Raw genomic sequence first — 15,181 nt, forward strand, 5'->3', positions numbered from 1 at the left:
CGATGCAACGTGCAGCTTTGTTGACGCCATGACCGAGCGGGCAGATTACCGTTCGATTTGAGGAGGTCGCTCCTCCCTCACCACTTTTGCTAGTACGTCACAGGCCATAGCCCGGTGCACTTAATCGAAATCCCTCAATTGCTACGATAATAAACTGCGTCAACTTCAGATTTTGCGATCCGATTGGCCAGACATCCTGTCACTGTTGCCTGTTCAAGTCTGATGTTGACGTAATCCTGTCTGCATTCAAGCCCCGCCCCAATAGACAAAATGCTATTTGGATCCTCGGGACGTCCCTACCCTAAATCCTAACCCTAACTCCTACCCTTACCTGACCCCAACCTTAACCATAACCATATCAATATCCATAACCCTTACCTAACCCTAACCTTAATCCTTGCATTAACCTATTTAAATGTAAACTTCAATGGGGGGGTAGGGACGTCCCAAGGATCCCAGATAGCATGGACCCCCCCCCAATAGGAGCTCAGCCGACTTGGACTTGAATGAGGTGGTGAGCTCAGAAGCCCAGCAGACAGACTGATACAAAGTAGCACAAGCTGTCTGTTCACTAACATCAGGGATACTGGAGTACCGACGGCAGGCTGCGGTCCGGGTAGGGGGAGGGGGAGGACGAAGGCAACTGAGACCCTAGACCACTGACTTCCACCCGCAGAAGACTTTACCGAGAAATAAAATATCGTATGTTTTTTTGGTGATTCCTGCCCCGCCGCGCGCATGAAAAGTGAACTGGATAGATACTCGAGCCGTTTTTCGTTTAGATTTCCAGATGTAAATGTTCAACTTCATGGGTCTAATAAACGGTACAGCGGCCATACAGACCAATGTATCCTGTACATGTAACTGCAAACGCTCGACTTCATTCCAAAGCATGGAGATCAGTAAGTACTTTTTTTGTAATGTTCAAGCGAACTATTGCTACTTTTCTGCACGTTTCTTTCCCACTTGGACTGACCAAGCTTGATTGGGTCTATTAGCTCGCACAGGCTTCCATTGCGTGGCAGGTAGGCAAACTATTAGATATCCCACCTCTTTATACTTTCAATTCAGCACAATTTCTGGCTGACTGCCCAGTTTTTTGTGTGTGCAACGTTTGTCAGCCATATCATGAGTTAACTCCCAGCAAGCAACTTTTAGTTCTTATTAACATTGGGATTTTCTGAACTGAACGTCTAAACTGTCTGCCATTGTTTGACATGATGAAACGAACGCTTGTCTGGTCGTCACAACAAAGTTTATTTTTGTGCAAGCCAGACGTCTGGCTATCTCTGATATACACTAATTGCCCCTAAATAAGGTCAATTACACTTCCATAAAAGGTGTCTCAGTGAATATGTTTTATACTACGAACCTTGTAAATTAATTGTGTATGTCTATAGGCAATAAAAGCAAATTCAGGTTATTGAAGTGAGCTCTATTCACAAGTGAAATCTTGTTCATACCATGTGATCCAAAATCTTCAATGGTGGAGTGACAGCGAACAGTAGTATTTTGGATATTTAAATCAATAGATTGATTTTTCAGACAGGGACGAATAATTTAATTAATAAACCCAATAAAATTGGGTAACAAATATAAATATTTTTTTATTAAATAGTGTAATTAGAGTTGAGGGGACATTTATTAAACATTAACAATAAAAGTACAATTATTTTCCCATCTAAATCCACTTGGACATGTCTACCTACGTATGATGTGTGGTCTATTGATTGACACATATTTTGGCAGGGGCAAGTGGAATTAATGTATCATCTTTGATGAATATTACTCTGACAGACCCTCTAGTCCCAAAAAGTAATTTAGGAGAAAAGAGGAATTTCCTCTAAAGACAGTTAAACTAAGCTCTGCCTGCAAGAGCTGTGTGATGTTTTGTCTAGAGATGGAGGGGATAAAAACGAGAGATTGAGATGCTCTTTCGTTTGATAAGAGTTTCCCAAAGGAGACAACCGGTCTATATATCTTAGAGAAAAATCTGGACATTTTGAATACCTCTAAGGAATGGACTGTGAGCTCCTGTCTCCTGCGTACAGTCTCCTCTTTTCCAGAGAAATATTTTCTGCAAGGAACGAGCCAAAATGTCTGTATTTTTAGTGCTTGTGCAGCGATTATGGAATTTCGAATGTGATCTGCTCTTGGCTTCCCCATAATTAGGGTGCCCTCTTGTATCCTGTCTGAAGTGCTTTGTTTTTCTGTGGTAGGGCAATTCTCAATTGAAGATGAAGTGTAAAGTGCACGTCTAAATACACTGTGAAGTCACTTCCTTTCGTCTAGACAGCCTGCCAAAACAACGAGATGTGGTGGATGCCCAAGCGAGCTTCAAAATCAGAAAATCTAAATACCACTGCCAGAATGAGGATATTACCTCTGTTTGCCTCTGTTAACCAACAACTCAGTCTATTTGGGAATGCTCTCTGTCTCTCTCTCTCTCTCTCTCTGCGCATTTAAAATAATATGTTAACATATATTTCAACGCTTATTATCTGACTGTGTGGGTGGGGTTGGCGGGGAGCTCATCTCAAGCTTTGATTTGGCGCTGTCTGGCGTTCTAAAGAGCACACATTTGGCAAGCCAGTCGAATGTACAGTTCTACATGGGATGACAGAAGTGAAAGCTATTGCGAAACCCACACTTTTCTCAGGATGGTATTTGGTCACATTAGGCCTATACAATGCACTTATTCAGTACACAATCTTCTCTTTCCCCCCTAACTTATTCAGTAACGCTTTAGCCTATACACTGAGAATAGCCCCCCACCCATTTTCCCCTCAGAACAGCCTCAATTTGTCGGAGGATGGACTCTACAAGGTGTTTTTAGTGTTCCACAGAGATGCTGGCCCATGTTGACTCCCAATGCTTCCCAGAGTTGTCTTTTGGCTGGATGTACTTTGGTTGGTGGACCATTCTCGATACACACGGGAAACTGTGGAGCGTGAAAAACTCAGCAGCGTTGCAGTTCTTGACACAGACCGTTGCGCTTGGAAGCTACTACCATACCCCTTTCAAAGGCACTTCAATATTTTGTCTTGCCCATTCACCCTCTGAATGGCCCACATACGTAATCCACGTCTCAACTGTCTCAAGGCTTAAAAATCATTTTTTAAACCTGTCCCCTTCCCTTCATCTACACTGATTGAAGTGGATTTAACAAATGACATCAATAAGGGATCATAGCTTTCAGAGCAGGGGTTCTTAATGTGTTGTACACTCAGTGTATGTCTATGCTTCCAATACTGCTCAACACTTAGCCTATTCATTAGATGCAATGATGATAAACACTGGTGGAAAATAGCTTTTGATGCACTATACCAAATTGTCTATGTCTATCATAAATAAAAAGCTATTACCTTTTATGGCTATTTTGCTACATCTTGTGTTTCTTGATGTGACAAATTCCTGTTGATGATCATTTGATTCTGTCGAGGCTCTGATTCCTTCCCAGCAAGACAGACTCGGAGAGGAATCAAAAAGAACTTCCCTCAGTTCGAGATATCGACATCGTGATACTGTAATTAATCGTAATACGATACTTTATCGTATTATACAAACATGAAGGGCAGAGGTTCAGGTTTTCTTTTAATCTGTTTCTCTCTCTCTCCCCCCAAAAATATAAATATGAGTTTGCCTTTAATAGGCATGGCAATGCTATCAGGGGTATAAACTAGGGGTCGACAGATTATGATTTTTCAACGCCGATACCGATTGTTGGAGGACCAAAAAAATCCGATACCGATTAATCGGACGATTTTTTTTATTATATATATCTTTTTTTAATGACAATTACAACAATACTGAATGAACACTTATTTTAACTTAATATAATACATCAATACAATCAATTTAGTCTCAAATAAATAATGAAACATGTTCAATTTGGTTTAAATAATGCAAAAACAAAGTGTTGGAGAAGAAAGTAAAAGTGCAATATGTGCCATGTAAGATAGCTAACGTTTAAGTTCCTTGCTCAGAACAAATGAAAGCTGGTGGTTCCTTTTAACATGAGTCTTCAATATTCCCAGATAAGAAGTTTTAGGTTGTAGTTATTATAGGACTATTTCTCTCTATATCATTTGTCTTTCATATACCTTTGACTATTGGATGTTCTAATAGGTACTTTAGTATTGCCAGCATAATCTTGGGAGTTGATAGGCTTGAAGTCATAAGCAGCGCAATGCTTGAAGCATTGCGAAGAGCTGCGGGCAAATGCAGGAAAGTGCTGTTTGAATGAATGCTTACGAGCCTGCTGCTGCCTACCGCCGCTCAGTCAGACTGCTCTATCAAATCATAGACTTAATTATAATATAATAACACACAGAAATACGAGCCTTTGGTCATTAATATGGTCGAATCCGGAAACTATAATTTCGGAAACTAAACGTTTATTCTTTCAGTGAAATACGGAACCGTTCCGTATTTTATCTAACGGGTGGCATCCCTAAGTCTAAATATTGCAGTTACATTGCACAACCTTCAATGTTATGTCATAATTATGTACAATTCTGGCAAATTAATTACCGTCTTTGTTAGGAAGAAATGGTCTTCACACAGTTCGCAACGAGGCAGGCAGCCCAAACTGCTGCATAGACCCTGACTGCTTGCACGGAACGCAAGAGAAGTGACAATTTTCCTAGTTAAAATAAATTCATGTTAGCAGGCAATTAACTAAATATGCAGGTTTAAAAATATATACTTGTGTATTGATTTTAAGAAAGGCGCTGATGTTTATGGTTAGGTACACATTGGTGCAACGACAGTGCTTTTTTCGCGAATGCGCTTGTTAGGCTGTGATTCAATGATAAATTAACAGGCACCGCATCGGTTATATGCAATGCAGGACAAGCTAGATAAACTAGTAATATCATCAACCATGTGTAGTTAACTAGTGATAATGTTAAGATTGATTGTTTTTTATAAGATACGTTTAATGCTAGCTAGCACCATACCTTGGCTCCTTGCTGCACTCGCAGCATTGTAACTAGAGATGCACCGATATTACATTTTTGGCCGATACCGATAACTGATATTTTCCTTGCCAAAAAAAACCCGGATACCGATATTTAACATTTTAGCAGCCTTTTAAGCATTCCAGTACAGTTAAATAGTTGAAACAAAGTGCCATATGTTCATTTGTTCAGTTAGGAACAGATTGTTTAATAACTGGTAAATTAGAAAAATTACACATCCATGAATGTATTTTATTGCACAACAGACACATATTTCAGCTGCCCCGCATTACAAAGATGGTTAAGTGGTTGGTGGCTCGTCTTACTATCCAATCTTGACCGTATGGAGAAACTTAAAAGCTTTGAAATAAATATTGGTTTAAACTAAAATGCAGTTAATCATTTTAGCTTTAACTGCTTGAAAAAATGACTGTCTCTCGGCTGTCATAAACTGCTATAAATGGCACAACTTCAACTTTTCAAATGTGCTCAACTGATTTGACTAGTAAAATGAGAGCAAATGTACAACACATCTCATCTTTCATTTAGGAACAAAACAAAAACAAACACAACTGCTTTGTTTTAAATGAAATGAAAATCGTGACCTATACCAGCCATGAATGAACAACAGAAAAGCCATTGTGCTCAGTAAACATTTTTTCCAGTGACTCTAGATGGCTGGGTTACAATATGACTTTTACAATTTACAATTTTAACATTTGGGGGAGGTTTTTCTCCACAAAGAGGACCTGCTCGGCTTTGTCACAAGAGAGTCTGTTTTTTTCCCCGTCTACAATGTGTGAAGCTGCACTGAAAAGGAGCTCACTGTCCACACTAGTACAGGGAGAACCAAGATACTTGCGCGCAGCTTTAGCTAGGATGGGGAAATGGTGCTTGTTACTTCTTCAGTATCCAAGTGCATCTTCATTCCTAGGAATAGTAGGTTCTGTCAGGTATCCTAGTATCTGCAAATAATGGGAAAGGGGGGGGGGGTTAGTACATTTAATACAACATATTGCATTATTCTTGCATTCCAAAGGATCATTAGGCATAGATCAACATTGGAAATGTTGGCCGATGTAGTAACAGAAAATGAAAATACAATGAGTCTTTCTCTCACAGAGACACACACACATGGACTAAAAAGTTATTTTGTTGGCATTTACGTATGTCCCCATTACCAGTAAAACATCATCAAAACCAATTTCTTTCAATTTCTCCTCTCCTCGGGAAATAATAGCGTCACAAACATTGCAAATGGCCTTTTTGTTATCTTCCTTGGAAACTTCAAAATAGATCCACACCGCAGACGTTGTGGGCTAGGTTAGGAATGCTGTGTTGCACGTGTAAGCGCTGTATTTTTTGTGACGTCATTACGTCACCTATCTACGTTATATAGGTATGCACTTCAGCTTTGACACCGGTTTTGCACATCGGCTGATGGCGATGTTGGCATTTTTGGCTAATATTGGCCGATTCCGATATTCTCACCGATATATCCCGAGACCAACGCGTGGCCGTGGTTATGGGAGAAGGAAAAAATGTCAAATAATTCAGAATAGCCTACTACACCATGATAAGGCCCATAATGTAGCCACAGAGGATCAATAGTTTCTTTTAAAAAATAGCCTAGCTGTGGATTGTGTGTAGCCCAATAACAAGGCATAGCCTAGTGTCGGGAATGTGTGGCAAGTCTGTCAGTGAACAAACAACATGCAGTCAAAACAGGCCTTTGGCAATATTTCACATACAATTGCGGGAAAACACAAACTCCCGCAGAAAAGAGAAGACTAATCTTTCTGCCGTAGACTACCAAAATATTTGATCAACTTCCAAATATTGTTTTGCAAAGTGAAACGCGTCAGTGAAACTGGAAAGTATTTTTAGGACAAATATGTCCTCCTCATATATGTAGCCGACAACATGTCTCCACACACCTAGGCCTAGGCTATCGATGGATTCAAGACAAGGTATTTTTTTATTGATATCAGATTCTCAGTTTGTCAGTGTCAAAGTAGCCTGTCATTTCGATCATTACTGCTGAATTAAAAAAGGTTCTGCCAAAGTAGCCAGTCATGAAAAACGACATAGTATTGCATGAAATGCATTTATAAAAGGTCACATTCTTCTCGGACCCTAGGCTACTAAAAATGTTCCCCATGTGTGCAACTTCTGTAAGTGCCTCTGCTCTATGCCACTATGCAAATGCAATGCTTTATAATAAAAGGGATTTTTTTCTATTTTTTCTCATGTGTTCTGGTACCTCAGAGCTCCCCAGGTCACCTCCCTCTCACGCTCACTCTTTGTTCCGGCACCTCCCGATTTACAAATTTAAGCACTGGGCAAGAAGCCGGTCTGTCTGACTAGCTCTCATAGGTCTGAACTTCAGGTGACTGTCTGCGCAGAACTGAGAACAGCAAAGTACAGAGAACAGCTGCAGGTTGGCAGGAGAAATAATAACCCATTCCCCCGTCTATGGAATCAAAGTGTGGCCGCTGAGAGGTTCAGATGATTTAGATTCAAATCTGTTCTGCTCTTTCTCATTGTGAACTAGTGTCTTGATTGTGATCAAATTAGACTTGGGAGAGGAACAAAGACTGTTATTTCTCTCTGTTTTTGGCGACCACTAGGCCTATTTTAGTGTGTTTCTTGCCATGTTGTAAATCTCTTAAATTATGTGGAAATACTTTTCAGTGTATCCTGGGAACGTCACCACAATGGCTGGGAATTCTCATAAGAATATTTACCCTGTACTACATATAGCCTACTATTTAGAACATACTGTTAGTAAAAATGTATGCAGTAAGCTACTGCATGCTACTGTTATGTACTAGGTCTACATGCTACATGTTGTCAAGCACCATTTTTCTCACTTTTCTTTTTACAGCCTGTCCCCTTTTCTGGTTGCATTCAATTGTGGGTCTAAAAAGGGTCATTCCCTTCACAGAGAATTCCTGTGCAGTGAATTCCTACTTTATGAAAATACTAAATTAACTAGGACATCCTGGCATTCAACGCATATTCCATGTTGACAGAAAAACCGACTAAATAGGACATAGTATGACACATTGGATACACCCATTGTGTGTGAGGCATAATACTGAAGCTGTGGTCATCCTAAGCGTTGCCTCAGAACTATCAGGCGCTTTCTTTTCAGTGAGGCTAACTAACACGCCATCTTGTGTTTGTTTATTGGAGTGGCACTTCCTATTTACTTTTGGAGAATCAAACGATTATGAAGTGTACCCGTCTGGACGGCATAGAACTGGCCCAGGCAGTGACAAAAAAAAACGAATCTGCTCCTAATTAAAAGGAAACGACATGGGGAATATTCCTCCGGACAGGATACAGGTTTTGTCCAGTAACCCTTCCCTCCTGAAATGAAACGAAAATAAAGTGGTTGGATTGAAATGTTTTGAAGTGGCCAATCACAAGTGAATGGTTAAATTAGGCTACCATTAGATATTATGACTTCTCCTACACTTGTTCTTTTTAAAAATGGAAGAATATATTTTTTCCTTCAGAAGCCAGTCAAAAGTAACATATAGTTACAAAAGGCATCAAACAGGGTTTAATGATCATCAGGGTCATGTTCAGTGGGCATGAAACGTACGGAAACGCTCTGAAACGGAGAGGTACTATCTGAACATGTAGGACAGGGAGAAAGTAAGGGTGTTGCACGATCTCATTTTTAGAGCGTTTGTGACTGCTTATTGGAAACCATTTTTAATCAAACCCTAATTTCCATATCAGATTCCAGGAGGCTAGATCGTTGACTCAAGTTGAAGGACTGTAACTTTGTGGAGTTTACTATTTGCTTATACCTTCAAATGTACTCCCTCCCCGGATCTTGTATGTACAGTAATTGCAGGGTAAGATTATTTTAGTCACTCTCCATAACCCAGAGTGCACACCCTTCCCAGCCACCTACCCACATATCCGTGGGTTAGCAAGCTAGTGGTATTGATGATCTCATCAATACCGTTCACTCCCCAGTCATAGAGAAAACACAGGCCTCTGCCCTTTGAAGTCTTCACTCATCTGCTCTGACACACTAGCTAGCCAAGCAGCTTCCATTTGCATTGGAAATGAGGTGAAGTCACAAGACCTGGCAAAACCTCGCAGCAACACAAGGGGGGGGGGGGGACTTCACAAAGGGAGTCCTGACCGCGTACCTTGCTCATTCACTTACTCCCTCGCCCTACTTATCAAGCCAATCCGGCTTCTTCTTCAACTCCCTTCAGCTCTCCCCTTACGGCTCTCTCCTTGGGTCCCATCGGGTACATGTGAGGACTTGCCTGTGAGGGATAAGGGTGCATTTTAAGGCTTTGCGAGCAAGCAGTTTGAGCTCCGAGATGTATGATGCTTTATATACCCCCCCCCCCCCCCCCCCCTCCATCTCGTCTGTTGTTATCAGTCTAGTCCCGGTAGGGCTCCAGAATGCGACCATTTAGTCGCATTTTGTGACCCTTTAACTTGGCTGTGCGAGTATCGCATGGTGCGAGCTGCACATTCTACCTGGTCACCTCGATCAAAATGTCTATTTTTAGGGGGGATAAAACCGTGAACTTATTAAACAGTAAAGTGCATTATCCTCATGATTCCTGTAATAAAAGTGTCTGGCCTGCCTGTTTCGCTGGGGCCCGCGGCTGTAATGTGCGAGCCTCTCACATGCTCTTTCCACCCTCATGTGCCCCTCGTGATTTTATAACATTTCAAAAAATGCAATTGCGGGAAAAAACACAACTTTGGAACCAACTAGTTGTCCATATTAAAGCGTCTCAGCTTTATGGATAATAGTTATTTCTCTAGGGGATAGGCACTAACATGCATGCCCTTTGTTGTCTGATGCTGGCCAGAGTGCCAGACTGGAGACTCTTTTGGGGGGAGTTAGCATTTATTTGGGTTATTCAGTTCTGGGAAAAGAGGGACAGGTAGAAGAGAGAGAGGGTATCCGTGTGTGTATAATGTTTGCGTGTGCATGTGTTCGTGTCACTTTACGTGTTTGTTTGTTTTGATTGTGTGTTTGTGAGAGTGCACGCACACACGTCATGTATACGGTACACATGCTAGTAAGTGAGTGTGTGTGTGTGAGTGTGAACAAGTGTTTGTGTGTGTGTGCGACAGTAAGTGCGCATCAAGCCCGCACAGTCAAACCCTTCTAGCTCACACACATCACCTCTCTCCCTATGACGTACTGTGGAATACCTCGTGTATTTTGAGAATCATGCCACTGTGTACCCCTTATCAACTCTCCCAACGGTCAATATCCACAGTGTGAAACTTTGTGCTAAAGCTCTTCACTGGAGATCTGCCTGGCAGCTTGCATGTCCAGTGTATAGCGGAGGTGTTGAGTGAGTGGGCACATGCCTAGATTCATATCTGTTCCATCTTGTTTAAGGAGCTTTATTAAATGGCCCGTAAGTGGTTGCATGAAGCCAAGGCTAACGCAATTTGTGCAGTTGAGATGTATTTGTATTTATTAAGGATCCCCATTAGCTGATGCCAAGGCAGTCTTCCTGGGGTCCAGCAACATTAAGACAGTTATATACAATCACAAATATTCCATGACGTTACATTTCATAAAACTTTTCACAACACATTAAGTGTGTTCCCTCAGACCTCTACTACCACATATCTACAATACATTAAGTGTGTTCCCTCAGACCACTACTCTACTACCACATATCTACAATACATTACGTTTGTTACCTCAGACCACTACTACCACATATCTACAATACATTAAGTGTGTTACCTCAGACCACTACTCTACTACCACATATCTACAATACATTACGTTTGTTACCTCAGACCACTACTACCACATATCTACAATACATTAAGTGTGTTCCCTCAGACCACTACTCTACTACCACATATCTACAATACATTAAGTGTGTTCCCTCAGACCACTACTACCACATATCTACAATACATTAAGTGTGTTCCCTCAGACCACTACTACCACATATCTACAATACATTAAGTGTGTTCCCTCAGACCACTACTCTACTACCACATATCTACAATACATTAAGTGTGTTACCTCAGACCACTACTACCACATATCTACAATACATTAAGTGTGTTCCCTCAGACCACTACTCTACTACCACATATCTACAATACATTAAGTGTGTTACCTCAGACCACTACTACCACATATCTACAATACATTAAGTGTGTTACCTCAGACCACTACTACCACATATCTACAATACATTAAGTGTGTTCCCTCAGACCACTACTCTACTACCACATATCTACAATACATTACGTTTGTTACCTCAGACCACTACTACCACATATCTACAATACATTAAGTGTGTTCCCTCAGACCACTACTCTACTACCACATATCTACAATACATTACGTTTGTTACCTCAGACCACTACTACCACATATCTACAATACATTAAGTGTGTTACCTCAGACCACTACTACCACATATCTACAATACATTAAGTGTGTTACCTCAGACCTCTACTCTACTAACACATATCTACAATACATTAAGTGTGTTACCTCAGACCACTACTCTACTACCACATATCTACAATACATTAAGTGTGTTACCTCAGACCACTACTACCACATATCTACAATACATTAAGTGTGTTCCCTCAGACCACTACTCTACTACCACATATCTACAATACATTAAGTGTGTTACCTCAGACCACTACTACCACATATCTACAATACATTACGTTTGTTACCTCAGACCACTACTCTACTACCACATATCTACAATACATTAAGTGTGTTACCTCAGACCACTACTACCACATATCTACAATACATTACGTTTGTTACCTCAGACCACTACTCTACTACCACATATCTACAATACATTAAGTGTGTTACCTCAGACCACTACTCTACTACCACATATCTACAATACATTAAGTGTGTTCCCTCAGACCACTACTACCACATATCTACAATACATTAAGTGTGTTCCCTCAGACCACTACTCTACTACCACATATCTACAATACATTAAGTGTGTTCCCTCAGACCACTACTACCACATATCTACAATACATTAAGTGTGTTCCCTCAGACCACTACTACCACATATCTACAATACATTAAGTGTGTTCCCTCAGACCACTACTCTACTACCACATATCTACAATACATTAAGTGAGTTACCTCAGACCACTACTACCACATATCTACAATACATTAAGTGTGTTACCTCAGACCACTACTCTACTACCACATATCTACAATACATTACGTTTGTTACCTCAGACCACTACTACCACATATCTACAATACATTAAGTGTGTTACCTCAGACCACTACTCTACTACCACATATCTACAATACATTAAGTGTGTTACCTCAGACCACTACTACCACATATCTACAATACATTAAGTGTGTTACCTCAGACCACTACTCTACTACCACATATCTACAATACATTAAGTGTGTTACCTCAGACCACTACTCTACTACCACATATCTACAATACATTAAGTGTGTTACCTCAGACCACTACTACCACATATCTACAATACATTACGTGTGTTACCTCAGACCACTACTACCACATATCTACAATACATTAAGTGTGTTACCTCAGACCACTACTACCACATATCTACAATACATTAAGTGTGTTCCCTCAGACCACTACTCTACTACCACATATCTACAATACATTAAGTGTGTTACCTCAGACCACTACTACCACATATCTACAATACATTAAGTGTGTTCCCTCAGACCACTACTCTACTACCACATATCTACAATACATTAAGTGTGTTACCTCAGACCACTACTACCTCATATCTACAATACATTAAGTGTGTTCCCTCAGACCACTACTACCACATATCTACAATACATTAAGTGTGTTCCCTCAGACCACTACTACCACATATCTACAATACATTAAGTGTGTTCCCTCAGACCACTACTACCACATATCTACAATACATTAAGTGTGTTCCCTCAGACCACTACTACCACATATCTACAATACATTAAGTGTGTTCCCTCAGACCACTACTACCACATATCTACAATACATTAAGTGTGTTCCCTCAGACCACTACTACCACATATCTACAATACATTAAGTGTGTTACCTCAGACCACTACTACCACATATCTACAATACATTAAGTGAGTTCCCTCAGACCACTACTCTACTACCACATATCTACAATACATTAAGTGTGTTCCCTCAGACCACTACTACCACATATCTACAATACATTAAGTGTGTTCCCTCAGACCACTACTACCACATATCTACAATACATTAAGTGTGTTCCCTCAGACCACTACTACCACATATCTACAATACATTAAGTGTGTTCCCTCAGACCACTACTACCACATATCTACAATACATTAAGTGTGTTCCCTCAGACCACTACTACCACATATCTACAATACATTAAGTGTGTTCCCTCAGACCACTACTACCACATATCTACAATACATTAAGTGTGTTCCCTCAGACCACTACTCTACTACCACATATCTACAATACATTAAGTGTGTTCCCTCAGACCACTACTCTACTACCACATATCTACAATACATTAAGTGTGTTCCCTCAGACCACTACTACCACATATCTACAATACATTAAGTGTGTTCCCTCAGACCACTACTCTACTACCACATATCTACAATACATTACGTTTGTTACCTCAGACCACTACTACCACATATCTACAATACATTAAGTGTGTTCCCTCAGACCACTACTACCACATATCTACAATACATTAAGTGTGTTCCCTCAGACCACTACTCTACTACCACATATCTACAATACATTACGTTTGTTACCTCAGACCACTACTACCACATATCTACAATACATTAAGTGTGTTCCCTCAGACCACTACTACCACATATCTACAATACATTAAGTGTGTTACCTCAGACCACTACTCTACTACCACATATCTACAATACATTAAGTGTGTTACCTCAGACCACTACTACCACATATCTACAATACATTAAGTGTGTTCCCTCAGACCACTACTCTACTACCACATATCTACAATTCAAAATCCATGTGTACGTGTGTGTTTTATCGTGTGTGTTTAGGCGTGTGTGTGTGTGTCTCTTCACAGTCCCCGCTGTTCCATAAGGTGTATTTATTTATTAGATTTTTAAAATGTGATTCTACTGCTTGCATCAGTTACCTGATGTGGAATACAGTTACATGTAGCCATTGCTCTATGTAGTAATGTGCGCCTCCCATAGTCTGTTCTTAACTTTGGGATTGTGAAGAGACCTCTGGTGGCATGTGTTGTGGAGTATGCATGGGTGTCCGAGCTGTATGCTAGTAGTTTAAACGGACAACTCGGTGCATTCCGCATGTCAACACTTCTTACAAAAACAAGTAGTGATGAAGTCAATCTCTCCTCGATTTTGAGCCATGAGAGATTTACTTGCATATTATTAACGTAAACTCTCCGTGTTCATTTCAGGGCCAGCCGTGCTGCCCTGTTCTGGGCCAGTTGTAATTCTCTGAGGTGCCTCTTTGTGGCACCTGACCACCTACGACTGAACAGCAGTCCAGGTGCGACAAAACTAGGGCCTGTAGGACCTGCGTTGTTGATAGTGTTGTTAAAAAGGCAGAGCAGAGCATTATTATGGACAGCCTTGGCTGGAATTGGGTCAGAGACCTTGTTTAATTGTGTGTGCGTGTGTGGGTGCGTGCGCGAGGATTGAGCTCAGCTGAGGGCAGCTGCAGCAAGCCCAGACGCTTGCTGCAGGGGTTGTCTGTCTGTCGAGCCCGCAGGATTTGTGTGTGCCTGTGCGTGCGTTTGTGCGCGCTGGAACTGGGTGTGTTGGAACAGGGGGGGGGGGGGGGGGGGGGCTGTTTGACCACATCATGTAGGGTTATTGTGTCTGGTTCTAAAAACACACTTTTGCACACACACACACACACACACACACACACACACACACACACACACACCTTTCAAGCTCATCTTACTCTCATCTGGGAATTTTTATGACAAAAGCATTTTGGTACAGCACTGTATCAACCACGAAACACAGGTATTTCACCGTCCTGCAAAAGACCCTAAACAAAAACACAATTTCTTCTTTCCCCTCCAGTCTCTCACTCACCATCCTCCGTTTTGTTTCTCTCTTTCCTTGCCACTCTGAACATTTTGTGCCTCTTTATGTGGCTGCGGGATCCAGAACTGTTCCATCAACA

General features: G+C 40.9%; 1 protein-coding gene across 2 annotated transcripts in view; it reads left to right on the top strand.

Annotated features, from left to right (window-relative positions):
• The first annotated feature begins 546 nt into the window (after positions 1-546).
• The window catches only part of LOC120064993 (protein TMEPAI-like), a 68,901-nt gene continuing 54,266 nt past the window's right edge, over positions 547-15,181 (top strand). For both annotated transcript variants that reach the window (XM_039015616.1, XM_039015618.1), the window contains exon 1: positions 547-902. In XM_039015616.1, coding sequence (XP_038871544.1) covers positions 797-902 — 106 coding nt within the window. In that variant the 5' untranslated portion in view covers positions 547-796. The remainder of the gene's footprint in view (positions 903-15,181) is intronic.

The sequence above is a fragment of the Salvelinus namaycush genome, chromosome 20 (genome assembly GCF_016432855.1).
Source record: "Salvelinus namaycush isolate Seneca chromosome 20, SaNama_1.0, whole genome shotgun sequence".
In the NCBI taxonomy this organism is placed as follows: domain Eukaryota; kingdom Metazoa; phylum Chordata; class Actinopteri; order Salmoniformes; family Salmonidae; genus Salvelinus; species Salvelinus namaycush.